Raw genomic sequence first — 20,298 nt, 5'->3', positions numbered from 1 at the left:
GTGTCACACTTTTGAAGGCTTTTAAAACAGCTTTTACATTCAAGCACCATGACTTTAGGGAACCTCAGAAAAGGTTGCCTAAAGTCATGGACACGATGTAAGAAATTATCCTTATTCAAGACAGTGCTCATTCATATTTATTCTTCTGCAAACACACCATGAAACTGAGTTAGAAACGTAGCCCAGATCTCTTCATGTACCATGTTGAAGTTCATGTGTCCCCATTAGCAACCACTACTAATACAATACATTTGGACCATTTTGGATTTACACAGGAGCTACCAAAAATAATTCTCTCCTCCGAATCTACTGAACACTGACAGTCTCACTCCAGTAAGACCCTTCTTGCACAGTTACAACAGTCTTACCTGGCTTCCAACCAGATATAAAAATCCTGACATTGTATGATTAAGAAGACTTATGTAATAAATCAGATTTATCTGGATTTAGCATTTACACAGTTACAAATTTCTCATGATAGTTATATTTATTCATATACACTTCTGTTGTTACAAATAGTCTTGGGGTAAATTAATCAGAGAAACATGAAATATTTCAAGTTGAAAGTAATGTATAAAGATTATTAAATCCAACTCCTTGCTCCTCACAGGACTACCTAAAACTAAACAATATGACTAAGAGCAACATCCAGATACTTGGTGCCATGACCACTTACTTCTCTGGGGAGCTTGTTCCAGTCACAGATCACCATCTCAGTGAAGGGCCTTTTCTAATGCCCAATTTGAACTTCTGACACAGCTTCATCCCATTTCCTCATGCCCTATCACTGGTCACCACAGACATCAGCAAATGCTTCACTGTTGCTCCACTTAAAGAGTTGTTGGCTATGATGAGGCAACCTTCTCCAAGCTGAACAAAGTCACCTCAGACACTCCTTGTCTTCAAGACCTTTCACAATCTTGGCTGCCTTTCTCTGGATGCATGCTAAGAGGTTGATGCCCTTTTTACTTTGTGGCATCGTGAACTGCCCCCAGCACTTGAGGTGAGGCCACCCCACTGCAGAGCAGAGTGGGACAATCAATTCTCTCTCTTGTCTGGCTGCTGATGCTGTGCCTGATGCCTCTAGGACAGAGTTGTCCCTCCTGGCTGCCAGAGCACTGCTGACACAGATTGAACTGCCCATTAAACCAATCCCCAAATGTTTTTTCCAAGGAGTGCTCCTCGGACTCTCACTCCCTGGTTTGTATATATAACCAGGATTACTCTTTCCCAGGAGCAGAATCTGGCACCTGCTTATGTCAGATTTCATGTGGTTGGTGATTGTCCAGTTCTTGTCTATCCAGATGACTTCTGCAATTTCTAACAAAATAGACATGACTGAGCAATAGAGATCCGTGCTCCTCAATGTCTTTAAGGTTTCATAATCACACTGAAGTGGAATTTAGTTAATCAGTAATCAATAAAACATGGAGGTAAACTTACCAAAACGACTAACACTATCTACTCCATTAATGATTGGATTATAATCTGGATTATCTTCTAGTCCAATCTGTTAAAAAGAAATTGCATATTTTAACAGTACAGACTTCACAAATAAATTGGAAGTTACAATTTACCACCAAAATTATAGAATATTTAAAGCTAAACAAAATTACTTTGCCCCTTTTCTTTTCTGCAAGAATAAATTAGAAAGATACATGCGATTTTTTAACTCAGTGATCACATATTGGAACCAGTTAAATTCAGTTTGAACATCTGCTGTGTTTCAAGGCTTATTAAATGACATAAAGATATATTTTGTTTACCTCAAACAAAATTGATAAAGCTCTTAACTTTCCCCTTCCTTTAACTGCCTCTTCAAAATCTGTAAACTGATCTGCATCATAGCAGTAGATTTGCATCTGCAATTAAAAAGATATTCAAATGTTATATATAAAAAATTGTAAAAGTTAAACAATGCAATTATTTATATTCCCATTTTGAGGGAAAAAACATACAAACAAAAAATTTTAAACAAATGTAGGGATATTTTACCTATCATTTTTATGTTATCTGAGGATGCAGAACCGAATTCATCAACAATTAGCTAAAACAACCTCTCCTGAAAAAAAAACCTATTAAAGATTCAGGAAGTACCCTTTCAAGGAGCACAGTGCTTTTCATGGATGATACAATAAGCTAAGATAACTGGACATCTGACCTAGAGTACTTGGTGAAATGAATATTTGCATCAGTGATAAAACACGAATAATATGGCAAGATGTCTCTACTGCATCTGCCTTGCAGTAAGTGTAGAAAAGCTTCGGTAATATCAGATTACCAGGCACTCTGAGCCCACACCTGACTGCTGTCATGAGCATTGGTTTTGTTGCACCCCTTTCTCTCTTTCTCCTGATGCAGCTGGGAAATGTCCTCCAGTGCTGGGTGACCAACATGCCTGAGTGACCTGCTCCTACCAGCTTTCTGTGAGACGATGATGGAAGAGACTATTCTCTGTGATGCTTTGTCAGGACAGATGGAGTGTGACTGGGAATTTTTAAGTGACTAGTGAGGCAAAAGAACTGACACTGTCCAGGGACTGCTCCTGGCTTACCACTCTTCCACATGTATAGGCCAGCCTATATTTTTCACTATTGCTTTGCTTTCACATAGAAGTTCAAAATGCTTGCAATGAAGAACAGCCAGTTGTCTGCTGTTGTGATGACTTTTGGACAGCATGGGAATAACAACATGACTCTGCATGATGGTAAAGATGAGAGCAAACTTTATTCTTCTAAATTCTACTTTTATAGAGTAGTGCGGTACAAAGAACATGATTGGTTATTCAGCGTCTACACCCTTTTGTAAACATTTCTTTTGCCAGTAAATATGTTGGAAAAACACCACCTGTGGATGGTTTCTCACTTCCCAAGGTTTGTTTGAATTCCTCCTTAAGATTTCTCAGGCTATCATGAGAAAGTTGTTCGCTTGCCTTTCACACAGACACTGGCAGAGCCTGAAGCCTAAATTCAGACCAATGTCAGGTCCACAGTCTGGCACAACTGCCTCTTTTTAACTGGAAAATGACACAATGCCATGTTGAGGGAAGATAGTTTGGCCTTTGTGCATCCCAGGAAGAGCCGCTCCTTTACTCCACCCCACTCCCATGCTGCTGCAACCCGTTCTGCCAAACCAGCCAGGGGGACACTGGCCTGGCTGCCTGTCCATGTGTCTGCACCCAGGACCTGCTCACATGGCTCTTGGCACACCACTGCCAGCTCTGCCCAGCCCAGCGACATGGGCCACGCTCTGTATCTGTAAGGCCCAGCAGCTCCCCTGGGCTCTCAGCAAAGCCTAACTTTGAGAAGTCCATTTACACTTTAAACAATGAACTGATCTGGAATATGATGGGCCAAATTTGTAGCAGTTTAACATTTAGTGGGAGCTATGTCAGATTAGCAGACCTGGTATCTAATATCAGCTTAGAGGATGGGAAAAATGCAGTTTAGACACTCTTAGCATGCCACTAACACACTACACTGCCCTTCTAAAAAGCATCATTTATTCTTAATTTGGATTTAAGTGAATGATTATATTTACAAATAGACTTAATAAATAAACAAAGAAATTTTGTAGAGTAGTAATGTCACAGATCAAATTGTTGAAATCATCAAAATCAATCCTATATTTTACCTCAAGAGGAAATTTTTGTCCTTCTAGACTATGTTCTGATCCATCTGATGACGCGTTGCATTTTCCCCAGTGAAAAGTGATCTTGCTTGCTTTGAATATGGTGTCTAACCCACCTCCACTCACATAATAATCACTTGTCAGGTTAATTTCCACTGAAAAAATTGAGAAAGAGGGGGAAAAAAAAGGAGTGTCAATATAAAAGCCAGTCAAGGCATCTGTAACTCTCGTATTTCAGTGTTAGGTGCTAGAAGTTAAATATGATATGCTTATTTCTCTGTATTTCATATGCAATTTGACAGGAAATTGGTTACTTGAACTAAGTAGCAAGTGTGGTAATTCACTATTAGCATGGAGAATATGTTTCATTTCATGCTGTAATTCATAAAATAGTAATTTAATGAAGTGCACTTGGCTTCCTGTTATCTGAAACTAACAGAGAACTAGACTAAAAAGCTTACACTTACACAAGCCACCAACTGGCTGTGTAAGAAAATAAATTCCTGAAGTACATACCTTCCTGAAAGGGTCTGTGTTTCTAACCTGTATTTCTTACAAAAAGTAAAATACACACCTGCCCTTCCTTTTTACCAGAATTCTATATACAAATCATGAGGCAACATGACAAAAGTATATTTTAGCCGGTTCCCTAGGAGAACTGTCCTGACATAAGACTCCTCAGCTGTGGAGCTGTGTCCTATGAGAAAAAACAATGACATGTCTTCAGCTGGACATAGCTGCACACAAACTGTAGACGGGACAGAGTATTTGTCTTCTGGAGAGAATGAGCAGGATAGGATAGACTGATGCCCCACATTTTGGCTTTCCCATCTCCAGCAATTGTGAACTGCCTGATATCTTGATAAAACAGCACTCATGGAGTTCATTCTCACCACATTCCTTTCCTCAAAACCTTGAAGATCATTTAAACAAGCTGAGCAGTTCCCTGTATAATATCTGGATTGCTGTAGATGAGAAAGAGCTCAGTTCACTTTTAAGGACTTTAAATAACATTTTCCCAGGGGTATCTTGAAAAGACAAAGCAATATTTATCTCAGCTAGTAGGGCAGGAGGGAAGTAAGTGATTTGTATAGTGGTATGTAGGGAGTTCATGACAGAAAGAACAGAAATTAGGAACAATGATGCTAAACTGAAGTGAACTGAACTAAACCAAACTAAACTAAACCAAACCAAAAGGGCTGATCTAGGGGTCCCACTGGAACTGGTAGAAGGCCAAAGACAGCTTTTAAGAGATACCTTACTCCACACCTAAGCCCAAAACAAGGAACAGTACTTCTAATAAGCAGCTTTTAGTTATTGCTTTCCTGGATTTATAAGTGGTTGTAAAAAGATTTGTCCGACAATTTAGATGACACTGTAATCTTTTTTCATGGCTAGGAAAAAAAGGCACTTGTAGGTATAAATCACTTCTTTCTAAAATGTATTTCAAAGACTGGTAAGACAAATCAGAACACAAAAGCACCTATTTCTGCTCTTTGACTGTTAGGAGGCGTCTATGTGAGTAATTCAGATGAAAGTTTCTATATTATATGTGTCTATGTGTAGGTGAGATGAATACCAACTTGAGATTTTTGTAACTTCAACTCATCCATGAAATGCTTTCAGATGAGTAGGTAATTTATTCATACTTTGAAAAGTAATTTTTGCCTACCCATTACAGACTCTAGATATATAGTAATAATTACCGTCATTTCACAGCAAATGCCAACTTACTGTTTAGATTTAATAATGTGCCCATGATGGGATGATAGTCACGATGTGATTGCTTTGGCTGTATCTGTCCAGGCACATAATCTTTGTTTGTGTGATTTCTGTTTCATTTAGCTACTGTCATCACTGTTGTTTTGTTTATTTATTTAATAGATAAATTCAGAATGCACCAGCTAAGTGAAATGAAAATGATCCATTGAAAGTCCTTGGTTTGTTGTTCATCCTATATCACTTTGCAGACCTCTAAACTCCAAGCATGAAACCTGACTTTTTTTACCTGTTTTGCCGGTGTTGCGAATGAAAGTATCTTCCAAAGTTTCTTTTTCCCATCCATGGAATTTAAGTTTCTTCAGATTCACGTTAACTTGGGTAAGGTCTTCATCTATATTAATTGGCGATTGTTTGGCACCATTACAGGCAGAATATTTCTTGCCCCAGTTCTTTTGGTTCAAAGTTCCTAGAAATCAAAACGTGGGGTAAATACATTTAAGTCCAAACTGGCATTCATACATTTTTTATTGTGGTAATGTTAAAACATAGTTTGCAATCTGAGATCAGAGTACCTGCCCTTCTCTCAGACTTTGTCTGTAGCAATATTTAGCACACTTACCACTGATTCCTACCTTCAGCAGTTAAGTCACACTCTGAGTACTCTAGACATTAACCCATACATTCTTGTGAATCTCTGAGGAAAGCATGAAACAACAACAAAACCCTCACGGATCAATGTACATAAAACTAAAAAGGCTTTCAGATGAACAGAATCAGCATGCAAAAAACCGTGGAAATTGCTGGAAAATTATCCTATTCAAATAACTTCTAGTCATACCAATGTTAATGTTCCTTTTGCCCGGTGAAGTCATCTCTCCAGTAAGGTTTTGAAATGCAACGAAGCAGTAAGATGTTTTAACAATTTCTTACACAGAGGGGTAAAGGAGAAAAAGCGGAGTGATGCTGTGCCTGAGAGCCTGGCTGTAGGGGCCAGCTGTGCCTGTGGAGGGCTGTGCACTCCCACTCCAGCCATCTGCAGCTGCCCGGCAGAGAGGAGCTCCTGTGCTGCAGCAAGAGCCTTCTCCAGGGCACAGGGGCTGCCTGGCATTTCCCTGGGGCCAGTCCAGACACAAAAGAGAGACACAGACATCGTGTCCTTCACCAAAGACCTGATTATTTTCAAGAAATGCACAAGCACTCCACAAATCAGTATTTGCAGCAGCTCTGACAATCTTTTGTTTATATAACATGCGAATATAAATGGAACAATATTTTGTCTATGTTAATGTGCTTGAAAACATGTAGATATTTTTTCCTGACAGGGAATTCTGGCAACACTTCAAAATGCTAATTAAAACCAAGAGTTAATGACACAGATGTAAGAAAATGGAATTGCTTCGGTCAACTTCCCACTTACTAGTAGTTAAGAACTAATATTAGTGTATGCAGTGCATATATGTGAATTCTACTAGATATGTTGAACTAAACCAATGCTAATTCACAGGCCAGTATGCCACCTCCAAGTCTGTCAGTGAAGATTTGCTATCCTGTACTCCAGGCAAGGACAGCTCTCATATTGCACTCAGAAAACTTACAGAGGGAAGAAGATATGCAGCCAGTCCTGTAACCATGACAATAGGCAGTAATACAAGATGCTCACCTGGATAGCCAGCTAGAAACAAACCTGAACTAAATTATTGAACAAGTACAAGTCAAGCGAGTTACCAGTATCACCTTGCTGCATCAGAATTACTGCAGATGATATAAAAATACATTTACTTTCTCCAAAGAGCAACCGAAGAAAGGGGCAGGCACAACAGTCAAACAACCTGAAGGGAGGTCAAGCCACAGGCTTATGAATGCCAGTATCTTACAGGTGGGGACTTGAGCCCTGTACCAAGCAAGCACTGACTGGTCCCATTGGAAATGACACACTGGGTAAGCTGAATTTCAGCTCCTCGTCAGGTCAGAATTGTCCTGGACTTTAGTTGTCAGTTATAATTTATCACCTGGAAATATAATGCAATATCATGATTTGTAATGCACTTTCACAAGAAAAGAGTGGCAAATATTTAATTTATTTAAAAAATGTCCCTTAAGAAATTCTGAGCTGAAGTCAACCAATACTTGGATATTAACCTGCTCAGGTCTTCTATAGTGAATTTTCTAACAAATATTGAAGGCTTTTAACATCAAGAATGAGGTTTTTTAAAAAAAATATAAATTAGAATAGTTAACTTTTAGACAGCAAAGCCTCCAAACAGGGTCAGAAAGGACAGAAATAACAACTCTCAGCTTGCTCTGTGCATCGTTGCAAACAGGCTCTTGTTTCCAGGTCTGATTTCAGACAGCTCAGTGATTTTCCAAGCTTCAGGAAACTCTTTAAAGCTCTCTCTGGCATGTTTCTGCCAGTTTGGGTTGAGATAGCTGCCCATGGCCATCCCTTGGAGTTAAGCTGCACTCCCTGCTCCATGCTCTATTTCTTTTCTCCTTTTGTCAAGGCCAAACACTTCCCCAGATTCCTGCAGTTTCCCCAAGGCAGTAGAAATCTCCATTCTCTTTCCACTGACATACCCAATCCTGTAGCTCACCTGCAGGCTCTCCTTCAGAAGATCATATATTTTTTTTCCAACATGCATTTCTGTAATTCTGCTCTTCCCATCACTGACATTAGAACTGACTAAAACATTACTCTTTCTTTTTCCCACTATGGTGCTTTTGGGAAATTTCTTCTAAGCTTCCTTTGATGAAAGACATTATTGTATATTTCATCGTCTTTAAATTTACTGTCTATGATTATGTTCAATAAAAACAAGTAAATCAAAACTAGAGAAACTATCATCTCCTTTCAACTTGCATAGTTTTGTATTTTGTGGTTTTGTATGTAGAACTTAAGTTCTTCAACTTGGTAGTCATTACTTGTGGCTCAGTGTGTAATGAAGTTCTAACATGCATCTCGTGAGAAAATTTGCAATCTTTGCTCATCCCAGAAGACAGTGTGTAGCTGCAGCATTGATAAAAAACTATGGAATAAAATGTACATGGAAATCCATGTATATGAAAATGTATATGGAAATCAATAGCAGGGTCTGATCTGGGGCAGGAACAAGGGGAATCCCCTAAGGAATGGTGTCTGAGAAGGATGAAGAACTGGAGTCTGGTCATGATGACCCAAACTACATTTGAGTAGCAAAACACATGCTTATGCATGAATTCCACAAATGCTGGAGCAGATATTGGGTGTGGATATAGCAAATAGTGCTGCACAATACAAGTAGCTTTATAGAAGGAAACAGTTGAGGCTGAGGACCAGGTATCCATGATGTCTTTCAGAAAGTTTCTACCTCAGTCTAGCTCCGTCTGGTCCCAAGGGCTGAATGCCCACCGGCTGCTGAAGGGTGTAAGGTACTCTCCTGCAACACAATTCCTGTTTGGTACCAGTTAAGATGAACCTATACCACACACTGTGAGACAACTCTATCTTGCAAACCAAAGCTTAGTAAGTGGGGTGCAGATAGGAGATTTGCTTCAAAAGTCCACTCCTGATCTGAACTAAAATGTGAATGTAAATGCATCCGGTGTAGGCAGCAGGTGGTGGAACTGCTGCAGTTTAAATAACTTGCTGAAAGCCAAAGTAAAAGTGAAAGAACGGAATGTTTTTAAACACGAGCAGATTGTTTTACTATAGGTGTTATGATGGAAATCATAAATCAAAGCTGTGCCAGCCATTTTGAAAAATACTGTTGAAACTGAGCTTTGAAAATGAATTCTCCCAAACTGTGCTTTGGAAATCTGAGGAGAACAAAAACAGTCACCATATATCTCCAAGAGTGCACAGAGGCAGAATGTTTGTCAACGGTGTCAGATCTGAAAAAGTAACTGACAATTTACAAAGAATGGAAATAAAACTGAACAAAGCAGGTTAAATGGAGGCGTGCCTATACCATAACCTTTACCACTCTTGTCCGGGGCAGAATGTCTGAAGAAAATTTTCCTAGCCTTTTTTGTGTAGGAAATGTTCATATCTAACTCTGCTCCTCAACCTTAGTCCCTATGATTCCACTCCTACAATGAGCATTCAGTTCTCCCTTTGACTTCCACTTTTCAGCTCTCACTGAAAGAAAGAAATAGAAATGCTGGAGTGTGTCCAGAAAAGGGCAACAGAGCAGGTGAAGGGTCTGGAGTCCAAATCTAGTAAGGAGCAGCTGAGGAAGCTGGGGCTGTTTAGCATGGAGAAAAGGAGGCTCAGGTAAAACAGTTAATGAAATGGATGTGAATCTTAGGGTTTATTTTATAGATAAAAGCAGAAAAGAGAGATGGATTTTTCACCTCTACTTAATTTCTTTCTCTCCATTTTTCATCAGCCTTTGCTCCTATGATGTTAAAATTACTTCTATTAATCTAGATTGGACACACATAGGAGATTAAGATAACCCCTCTGTGTGGACTGTTAATAATGGATACACCTCATCAAAAAATGTTATTGACTTAGAACTTTGAAGTGCTAAGTGATTTCAGTAGTATTTTTTTTAGCAAACATGTTTTTTCATGTCTTTGTCTAAGACATGAAAAATCAGAAATAAGGTCACAAAGTCATGCATACTTCCACTGGGACAAACTTCAAATTTAGATACCAAATCAATATTGCTCTGAACTTTAAAATACAGAGTTATTGTACCAAAAGTTGCACAATACATTCTCTAATCTTCCAAGACAGAAGAATGATATTAGTTCTTAATCTGGATGAGTGCAATACTGGTCCAAAGAGAGAAATTTTGCCAATATGGGTCTTGGGAATCTTACCATAGCTCATATTCCAAAAGCTATAACATAACAATTTGCATTCTAGGGAAACACTATCAACATCAAAAAATGGATGACTCAAGTTTCACATATTACAGAGTAGAAGGCAATGCTTCTGTGTTACCTTGATCTTCACTTTAAGGGTTTTAGGGTCTTGTGTTTTTCCCCTCCAAAAGCCCCAACTACTCCCACAGCCTGATCATGATCAGTCTTGTGAGTTTATAAAAATTCTTAAGATTGGAAAATCCTGGAATTTAATGGATGAAATTAGTTGTCCAGACAGAGTCATAACGACACAGAAGGAGTTTTGGCTTCCAGGCTTGGGTTAGTCATTTATTATGCCTGTTGCAGTGATGCAGTTGCTTGGAGGTTTTCCAGCACTGGATTTCTTGCCAACATCTTGGTCAAGTTTTCAAAAATAAAATTGTACTGGTTTGATTAAAGAGAGTCAGCCCACAGAGTAAATCCAGAAAAATTTAATAGCACTTAAAACCCCAAAGTTCAACATTAATAGAGTAACTTGTTTTTAAATGAGCAGAAGTCAAATGATATTTATTCCATGGACTTTTTCTGTCACTCATACAATGATAAAGAAATTAATTCAACACATTTTCTTACTGCAGGGTGTAATATCTCAAATAAAGCAAACAGAATCAACAGAAAATTCTAGTTGCTTTGCAACCAGATGCATTCCTGCAAGCCAAATAATCTAATCTCTTATTCCCTTTAGTACCTTATCATTTTTGTATTTAAATATCAGTTTACCTGGACTGTATCTTGTGCATTGTGTCTACATGCACATAAACATGGATTATCTGTGAGAATACTCTGAAAGATGGCACAGCACTAACCTGTATTCAGCTGAACCATATCATGTTAATCTTTCCCGCTCCTCATTTAAAATGTCCTAGACTACTTACCTCTTACTAAAATCTCTCCTAGAAGATGTGTCAGGAAAATTCTGATGAAACATTTTGCTATCTTCAGACTATAGCTCTTTCTTCCATTTTTGTTTACTTATTTTTTCAACATAAACAATATGCTTTCTTCATATCTACAGTCACAGAGACATTGCTCAATAAAGTAGTCAAAAACCAACCAAGTAAGAAAAAATGTTTTGTTTTTTTCACTTTATCCCCAGACAGAAAAAACTACAGTTGTTGAGATACAGTGGAAAACTAATCAGTCCTACTAATACAGTGGCTATCTGGTATTTTTTCTTTCTGAGACTCAGTCTGATGATTCATAGACAGACTAAGTGAATTATTGGGCAAACTGCATAGGAGGATGAATGCCAGTGGACAGCTTTCTTTCATAATAGCAACTGTTTGCTGTTCCTCTTCTTTCATTGCCTAGAAGATCTGGCCATTGCAGGCTAGTTAGAAAATATATAATCAAATACTTCTGTGCTAGTGAAATACAGATTATCACAGATGCTCCATCTGCAGGGCACTCAATGGGTCAGCTGTTCAGACTAGGAGAAGGATTATGGGAAAAAATCAGTCAACCTTTTAAGGAACCTCTTTTCTATTATTCTCATCTCATTGCTGCTGAATCTACATATAACTGCAGCTACAGAATAGTGTAGTTATATACAGCAAAATCATGCCACATAATTTTTATAATTACTGTAGTGTTATGAATTAAGCAGTATTTTTGAACTAAGTATTAAGAAAGGAAGTTTGGTACAGTACCAAATGAGAAAATCTCCAGTAAAAAGTAACACATTCTACTTTTTGCTTTACTTAATTCTTGACAATATATAAAGCCCTAACTTCTAACCTTGTTCCAAGGAATTCAGATTGTAGCAGTTATTTCCTTCACCTTCAGTAATACCTTAAAGCGTGAAACTGAATACAATACTGTTGAGTGACAAGCATCATTTCAAGATCATAAATAACCAGAGCTGAAAACAGAACTGGAATACATGGAACTGACTCACTTTTAGACTAAGAAATAAGCATCAAGAAACATGGCCTATGGTTTATTTTCATAAAACATACACACATTTTAAGAGCTGTCAATGTGTCATGGCAACATTTGGTCTCTTAAATGAGAGTGTTTGGTCTTCCACAAGAAGAGGACTCCCCACCTGTTTTTCAGCTGTTTCACATGCTGCTAGCAGGGAAGGAAGAATAAAATGGGACAATCACAGGTTCTGTCCCCTCAAGCTGCTACTGATTTGCAACATAAGAGCAACATTTTCCAAACACTGTGCGGCCTCATAAACAGTTCATCTGTACTTCTAAGAAGTAGAGCTTACTCCCAAACATATGACTGCTGCACGTAGAACAAGTGGATGTTCATTGTCTTTCTGTTGGTGAACATGGGCATAAATGAAGCTCATGGTGGTATCTCCCTCTTCCCCAAATCATGCAAGTACCATTTTAGGAGAAATGGAATGGCTGCATATGAAAGAAATTGTGTAGACGCAAAGGTTGCACCAATTTTAAGCAGGCCTAAAAAATGCACTTTAAAAGACTCTCAGCTGGAGCAAAGAAAGAGGAAGCTATAATCTACTTCAAGCACAGCATTTAGCACCTCTCTGATAAGTGATAGTTCGTGCAGTCCCAGGAGATGAGCACAATGGAACTCATCTTCAGCAGCAAGAAACCTCATTTTTGCTGGAGTATGGATCACCATCTAAGTCTAATGACTTGCATTATGGCATTACGTTAGTCTTCCCTTTTCTCTCCTCATTACTACAAAGGAGACTCTACTGTATTTTAGAAATTATCTTGCGTGACAGAACCAGGCACTCCATAAAGAAACAAAATGCAATGATGAATTTTAGAACAGAGTATATAATCTCCTTCTCAGCTCAGTAGATTAACAATATTGGCTTTCATTGAGAAAATCAATATAGTCTTATTTTCTCTTCTATTGTGGTATGACCTCCCTCCTGCCCTCTTTTTTTCTTCTTTCTTTCCCCTGCTTTCTTCCCTCTATTCTCCCTCCCTCTTGGACCATTAAATGTTAACAGGCAGTCTGTTTAGTCCCATGAGAAGTCCTTTTGTAGTATAGCATAGGGCCACTTTTTCCTGTTATCAAACACATGCTATGTTGCTTCCACCTAGGAAAATAACTTGGGTCAGCACAAGCCTGTCTAGAAGAATAATACATTTCATAAAGGCCACAGTCAGGAGTCCTGATCCAAAGCCTCCTGAGTTATAAAAATAATCCACAAGTGGGTTCTCTGGGCTTTGAATCAGATCAGCTGTGATCATATAAAAATCACAGCTGATCAGCAGTAGTTGAACTGTGAATGCAAAAGTTCCACAAAGAGCCATCAAAAAGGTCAGCATTTAACTCTGAATAGCAAAAAGGCATTTATTTCAGCTGTAAAGAATAACATAAAGATCATAAAAAGCAAGGACTAGATAGATATAAATCAAAGCAAGACAAATGTAAGTATAAAAGACTATTGGATTACACCACTGGCCAGGAAGTCCCAGAGGCTTCCTGCAGATAAATTACCCTAATGTCCAAAAGGACGTACAAGTAATTCCGGTTCTTTGCTCCCCAGGTTCTCATTTTCACAGAGTTTCAATTTTTATAATATGAAGCTGCTAAATATCTCCAGAAGAAGAGAATATCATAGAAAATTTGGATTACTTTTAGCATATTTTAGCAGGATTTCATATCCCACTTCTGTGGGAATTTCAATACACATTCTGTTCGCATAATGGTAAGGGTAAAGCGAGGTGATGTGCAGAAATGTGTTATACACCATTATATTGAGCTATATGGATTTCTTACACAGAGCCATAGCTTATGCATGCTTATCCACACGATTTTTACTTTTTACTATATAAACCATTTAAGCAGGAAGAGACCTAGCATACTTTATAACAGTGGAATAAATTAAGGGAATGGTCTGTTTAATCTGCTTTAAGCAAGAAATTATTCTGGCAGGATCAATAGTAACACATGGTATTCCTGACCCACTAACATCACCTAACCATCAAGTGTCTCCCCAGTGTAGAGCAGTAATTGTCCTCTGCACAGAATTATGCTATCACTAACATAAAAAGATATTAGTAAGTCCTCAGAGGGGACTGAATGCACAAAAGTAACTTCAGTACCAAGTCATCCCCAGTAGTGAAGAATCCAAACACTTCTTAATTTGTAGGGGCAGATTACGTTTTAAGGAAATTTTAGCTATTGCTGCCTCTCCTTTCATTCTCACTCTTGTTGGAAAGTATCCATTTTAAACTCCGGAAAAAAAACCTGTATTACCTGAACCTGAACTATACTACCTGAATCTGAAAAAAGCTATACTACCTACTACTATCTTATCTTGAATTTAAATATTTTGAAAACACACTTACATATACTGAATTACTCCAGACTAAAAACTTTCAGACAAAAATCTTGTCCATTCAGTCTGCAAAGAGTTGGACAGCCATAACTGAAACAGGTCTGTCAGATGTTAGGACAAAATCTCCCCAGTAGATGTCTATTGTGCACCTAACTGATTGTAGTTAATCAAGGCAAAGGGACCAAGCCACATTAGAGTTCATAGATACCCAAATCTTCACCAAAAGCTCCCCTACATATTCTATCACTGTTTGTGCCCTAAGACACTGTCAATTTGACTAAGCTGAGGAACCAAAATGAAAGCCCATTTTGGACACACGGACTCGTCGTCCCTTGCCACAATCTCCTAAGGCACAGAGCCAGCTGGTATGGGCCTGATGACCCTCAGAGCACACAGCCAACAGCACCAAGAGGAAAGCAAAGCCCTGCAGCTGCACCTCCTGCTCTTCAGGGACATTCAAGGCAATGCTCATTTCAATACAACATCCCAGCAGTTCCAGCCAGCCAATATATTTGGCAAAATGTCATTATGCTCCTCAGCCAAAAGAAAATTATTCAGCATCCATATTTTATGTTTTCCATAACGCCTGTGAATAGTTAAAAGGGAAGGAGAACAAGTCATCTTTCCTCATTCTGCCAGTGCTGTGACATGGTGAGGCTAAAAATTCAACCATCACTGGACCTTAAGAAGATAAGGAGAGGGGTAGCTGATTTTATAGCCCAGCAGCTGGAGCATCCAGCAGGGAAAGAGCAGGGATGGCACAAATGGGCTGAGGCAGGCACCTTTCTGCTAACTGTTGTATTCTGAAGAAAATAACTCCCCCTTGTGCTATTTATGTGCCTAATGTAGGTGCCTAACTTTGAATTGTGAAGTTAAAGAAAATATATCTTTCCTATCATCAGCACTATTACAATAGGACACACTAAACCATTGTGCTCTTGAGAAGTCTGCAAAGAACTTACTGCAAAATTCCTCATGTAGCTTCCACTGGCACACATAAACCTGCAATCAGAGTCTATTTCTTCTGTAGTATTTCTCTGGTGTTTTGGTTCTCATTTGAATTAGGTCTCAGCCCCACAACCAGGTCAATGTGCACAGTGAGCTATTCTGGTCACAGAAAGTACTGATGGACACAAAACACCTTGTGTATCACTAATCTGTTCCTATAAATAGACCATATTTCTGTAGCAAATCAAACTCCAATTACAGCAAGTAATTGTTAAAAATTATTAAATATAATCAATTTCTAGTTGTTTTATAGTCGCTATTCTAGCTCAATGGCTAGTGCATGCAATACGGTAACAAAAAGCACTGCATGTATTTACAGTTTTCTAACACAGGTCTATATCTATTTAAAAATGCCAGGTTTGAAGGGATTTCAGTGATCATCTGGTTCAACCTTTCCTAGCAAAAGCACAGTGTAGAAAAGATGGCCCTGCACCCTGTCCAGCTGAATCTCACAAGAGTTCCAGGAGGGGAAATCCGTCACTTCCCCGGGGAGATTGTTTCAATGTCTGTTCTTATTGTGAGAAATTTTCCTCTTGTGACCAAAGTCACAAAACCTCTATTGACCTAAATTTGCATCAAATTATGATGCCTAATTACTATATTCTCAAACAAGAAACTCAGACTGCATAGTGTCATGATTTAACCCAAACCAACAACTTAATACCATGCAGATGTTTGCCCACTCCCCACACCACAGTGGGATGGGAAAGATAATCAGAACAAGAGTAAAACTCATGGATTGAGATATGAACAGTTTAACTGGAAGTTATAGTAAATTACAATAGTAATATTAATAATACTAATGATAATAGTAATGAAAAAGGAGAGAAAGAGAGAGAGGAATAAAAGCCAAGAGAAACAAGTGATGCACAATAAACTTGTCATCACCCACTGACCCCATTCCCCAGCTGCTGGGAGCAATTGGCTCCCAGCCAACTCCCCTGAGTTTATAGACTGAGTCTGATGGTCTTCAGGGAATACCATTTTGGCCATTTTGGGTCACCTGTTTTAGCTGTGCTCCCTCACAGGTGCACCTCCTCACTAGCATGAGCATGGGAAACTGAAAAGCCCTTGACTAAAGGTAAGCACTACTTTGCAACAACTAAAATATCAGTGTGTTATTAACATTTTTCTCATACTAAATTCAAAACACAGCACTAAGCTGTAGCAGCTAAGAAGCAGAAAGATAACTGTATCCAAGCCAAAACCAGGACACATGAAAAATAATCAGGAAAATTAGAAAGAAACCTCACCTAGTTTATGCAAAATATAAACCAACATTACTGGTTTGAAATATTATTTTTCTGGAAGAATTTCTCTTTTGTTTACCATGTATACTCTAAACCACAATGTATCAAGTCTCTCCCCTCTCTCTAATTCTTTGAAGACCTGTATATGACTTCTCCCTAATTAGGGTAGCTGTGGATGACTGATGTAGGCATTGATTACAGTTGGGGTGGAAAAAGTGGCAAAAGGTTATGATCATTAAAGAGGAGATACAAGATCTGAGTGTCTAGCTAGGGCATATCACACAGGCTAAATACAGTGAAACCCAATCTTCATCTCTTGGTAAAGTTTTGAAGATATGAAAAGGTTAATCTAATTCTTGAAGAACTTGCACAACACTTACACAGAAATTTCAGTCTGAGGGACTGATCAAAAACCCTATAGGTAAATTATATGATTCTTGTGCACCAATTCTAAAACAGTGTATAACACATTACATTAGAAGAAGGTGGGAGCTTGGGGGTGGGAAAGCAAGGCAAAAGAACTATGTCTATGAAAGCTTCTGAGAAAATACAGAGACAGATTCTTGCATATGTAATTGTGAAGTCTTTGAAAATAATTTCTCTCTGCTGTAGGCAACAACAACTTTTCCCGTCATGAGAACAAGCTCTGTCTTGGAATAATACTTAGAATCTTTTGTTTCCAGTACAGCCTACCTCCCTGTGGGGTAACATCAAATGTAGAAGACTCAGCGAGTGGAGTTTCCATGGAATTTTTTCTACAAAGAAAAGATGTTTTTGACTTCACAGAAAATACTGCCAATTTGTGACTGTGAGTCACAGGAGATCCAGTGAAAATGATTTTTTTCTATATTTCCTGTACTTTTGCTAATATCCTGTCACACTGCAGTTCTGATAAATAGTTCCTTGACTCATTGTTGTCTTTGAAACTCTTATTCTGTAGAGACTTACCATTGCAAACTTGTATTGAGACTCACTCACCCTTATCATCTCTTAGTGTGCCATGTTCTTTTATTTCCTTCCTTCTCTGGTTTCACAATGATCTGCCTTTTGTGTGAGATTCTTACTTGGGCTCACAGAACCACAGAATGGTTGAGGGTGGCATGGATCTCTGGGGCTGATTTTACAACCTCCCTGCTCAAATTAGGTCATCCTAGGCCAGTTGCCTAGGACCATGTCCAGGTGGCCTTTGAGTGTCCTCAGGCAGGCAGATTCCACAATTCTGGGCAACCTGAGTCAGTGCTCAGTTCCTGTCACAGGAAAAAAAGTGTTTCCCAAAGTTTTAAGGGAATCTCCTCTCTTTCAGATTCTGCCTGTTGTCTTCACTGGACTCTCTCTAATCACAGAATCATAGAATCGCAGAATGGGTTGGGTTAGAAGGGTCTTCAGAATCATCTAGTTCCAACAGCTCTGCCACGGGCTGAGGCATCTTTCACTGGACCACACTGCTCAGAGCACCATCAACACATCCCTGACTCCTGTACTGAGGACTCCAGAAGGGTACTCCAGGTGTGGCCTCACCAGGCATGAGTACAGGGGAAGGATCACCTTCCCCTTCCTGCTGGCATCACTCTACCTGATGCAGCCCAGGTCAACATTAACCCTTTTTTTTTTTTTTTTTTTCCTGCAAGGACACATTGTTTACTCATGACCACCAGGACCCTAGGTCCCACAAAGCTGCTTTCCAGCTGGTTGTTCCCCAGTATGTGCTGGTGCCTTCCCAGGTGGACTTTGCACTTTCCTATGTTCAGCTTCATGAGGTTCCTGTCAGCCCATTTCTCCAGTCTGATGAGGTCCCTCAGCACTTCTCAGAGTTGTATATCATCAGCAATCATGCTGAGGGTCCACTCTGCCTCATCATCCCAATCACTGACCAAGACAGACAGTATTACTCTTTTCCAGTATAATTCTTTTCCCATTAGGCTGAACCTTGTAAAAAAAAAATAATATGGACTTTTTAAATCAAGTCAGAAACAAAATGTCTTCACCAGAACTACATAAACTCCACCAGAGCTAAGAGCTCCTGAGGTATTACAAGTACCTGCGCGGCCATCCTGGGCCCCTCTCATTTGTGGGATGAGTTGAGCACACTACTCCACAGCTTGGAAAATCATATTCCGTGGGCACATTGGCACCATCAGTAGGCATAGCCTGAAGAGCACTGTTCTTTCTTCTGCACTGTCAACCTGTAGTATTACTGCTATTCCACCAAACTGAAATACTGAGGGACACTCCGAGGGTCTCATAATGCCAGCATTCAGTCTCTCATCAAGGATTTTCGTTGACAATTGTGTCCTTGTCCAACTTCTCAGCTGAGCAGAATTTAATTAAAACATGTCTCCTGAGAACACTTGATCACTGTTCAAATAATTCTCAGCTTGCAGACACAGAGCACTAAGGGAGCTTTACTCCCTGCCCTTGCCCACTCTGCATTCCTATGTCCTTTGACTTGGCTGCAGCTGTATATCTGCATAAACTCACCGCTTCAGATTAGGTCTGACAGCTCCCTCTTTGATAATAAGTAGAGCCCATTGAAAGACTGTAAAGCTTGATCTTACCTTTAATTTAGTATATAATTTAATTTGATATCAGGACGAATTCTTAGTTGCATAAAATAAATATTGCCATTGCACATATCATAATGGTTCCTTGTTAATGATGCTGCTGCTGATTGCTAAAAATTTGGCAGATGTCCTTCTCCAGATGTGCTACTTAAATAGCCATTTAGGACAGAGAATTTCCAGTCCTCTGCTTTATAATTTTTACAGTTCTCACCCCTGTAACCACTGGGCATTTTATGGAGCACAAATATGTAAGTCCATTTTAGTTGTTTTTGAAAAAAAAATATTTCTTTACAAATACTGCAGGAAACAAATGTCATCAGCAGTATACTGTTGTCTCTTTTGTATTTGGCCAGGACTGAAATGGTGGTAGCTGACATTGAAAACAAATTTGCCAATTTTCAGCTGCAGTGGTCTAATGAGTGCTTAAGGGATAACTTATGAGAGAGCTAAAGAAAGGGAGAAGTTCCATTCAAGAAGGATGATTAGTGTTGTGGGTTGCTGTGAAGCATGAACTTCACAGCCATGTTCAAGTCAACAATATTTTGTTCTCTCCTCCCTACTGAGAGTATTGTTTCAAAAAGGGTCATCAGTTTGCAAATCTGGCATCTACTTACATTGTTGAAAAATCTTACAAGACTCCCATTAGAATAATGGGTCCTGACATATATTTCCTAATTTGCTGTATGGTATAACTACTGTGGACAACTATAATCATACTCCAATTGCTGCTTTCAAAAGAGGTTTTTAAAAACTGCTCTATTGATCTGAGATGTAAACTGCATCTGTGATGGTATAAACAATATGTCCTGTGGGATCACAACATTAATATTTTATTGCTAACTTCTTGCATACCCTCCTACATGAGCTGTGAAATGTAAAAACAACCTTCATTGAAGTAGAGGAGGAAAAGCAAAAAGTGGGTATATAAATAACTTCTGAGAAATATTTAGTAATTTCAAGATTGCATAAGCTGCATTTCTGCTTAAGATGTTGGCTTTTAAAC

General features: G+C 38.9%; 1 protein-coding gene across 1 annotated transcript in view; it reads right to left on the bottom strand.

Annotated features, from left to right (window-relative positions):
• PTPRZ1 (protein tyrosine phosphatase receptor type Z1) overlaps positions 1–20,298 on the bottom strand; it is a 91,401-nt gene that overhangs the window by 53,008 nt on the left and 18,095 nt on the right. Inside the window, exons 2-5 of the mRNA XM_063395001.1 lie at positions 5,639–5,818; positions 3,634–3,785; positions 1,767–1,862; positions 1,444–1,510 (exon numbers count right to left, since the gene is read on the bottom strand). Coding sequence (XP_063251071.1) covers positions 1,444–1,510; positions 1,767–1,862; positions 3,634–3,785; positions 5,639–5,818 — 495 coding nt within the window. The remainder of the gene's footprint in view (positions 1–1,443; positions 1,511–1,766; positions 1,863–3,633; positions 3,786–5,638; positions 5,819–20,298) is intronic.

This window comes from Prinia subflava, chromosome 4 (assembly GCF_021018805.1).
Source record: "Prinia subflava isolate CZ2003 ecotype Zambia chromosome 4, Cam_Psub_1.2, whole genome shotgun sequence".
Taxonomy (NCBI): Eukaryota; Metazoa; Chordata; class Aves; order Passeriformes; family Cisticolidae; genus Prinia; species Prinia subflava.
Note: the sequence above shows the minus strand (reverse complement) of the source record. Positions and strands in the feature narration are given on the sequence as shown.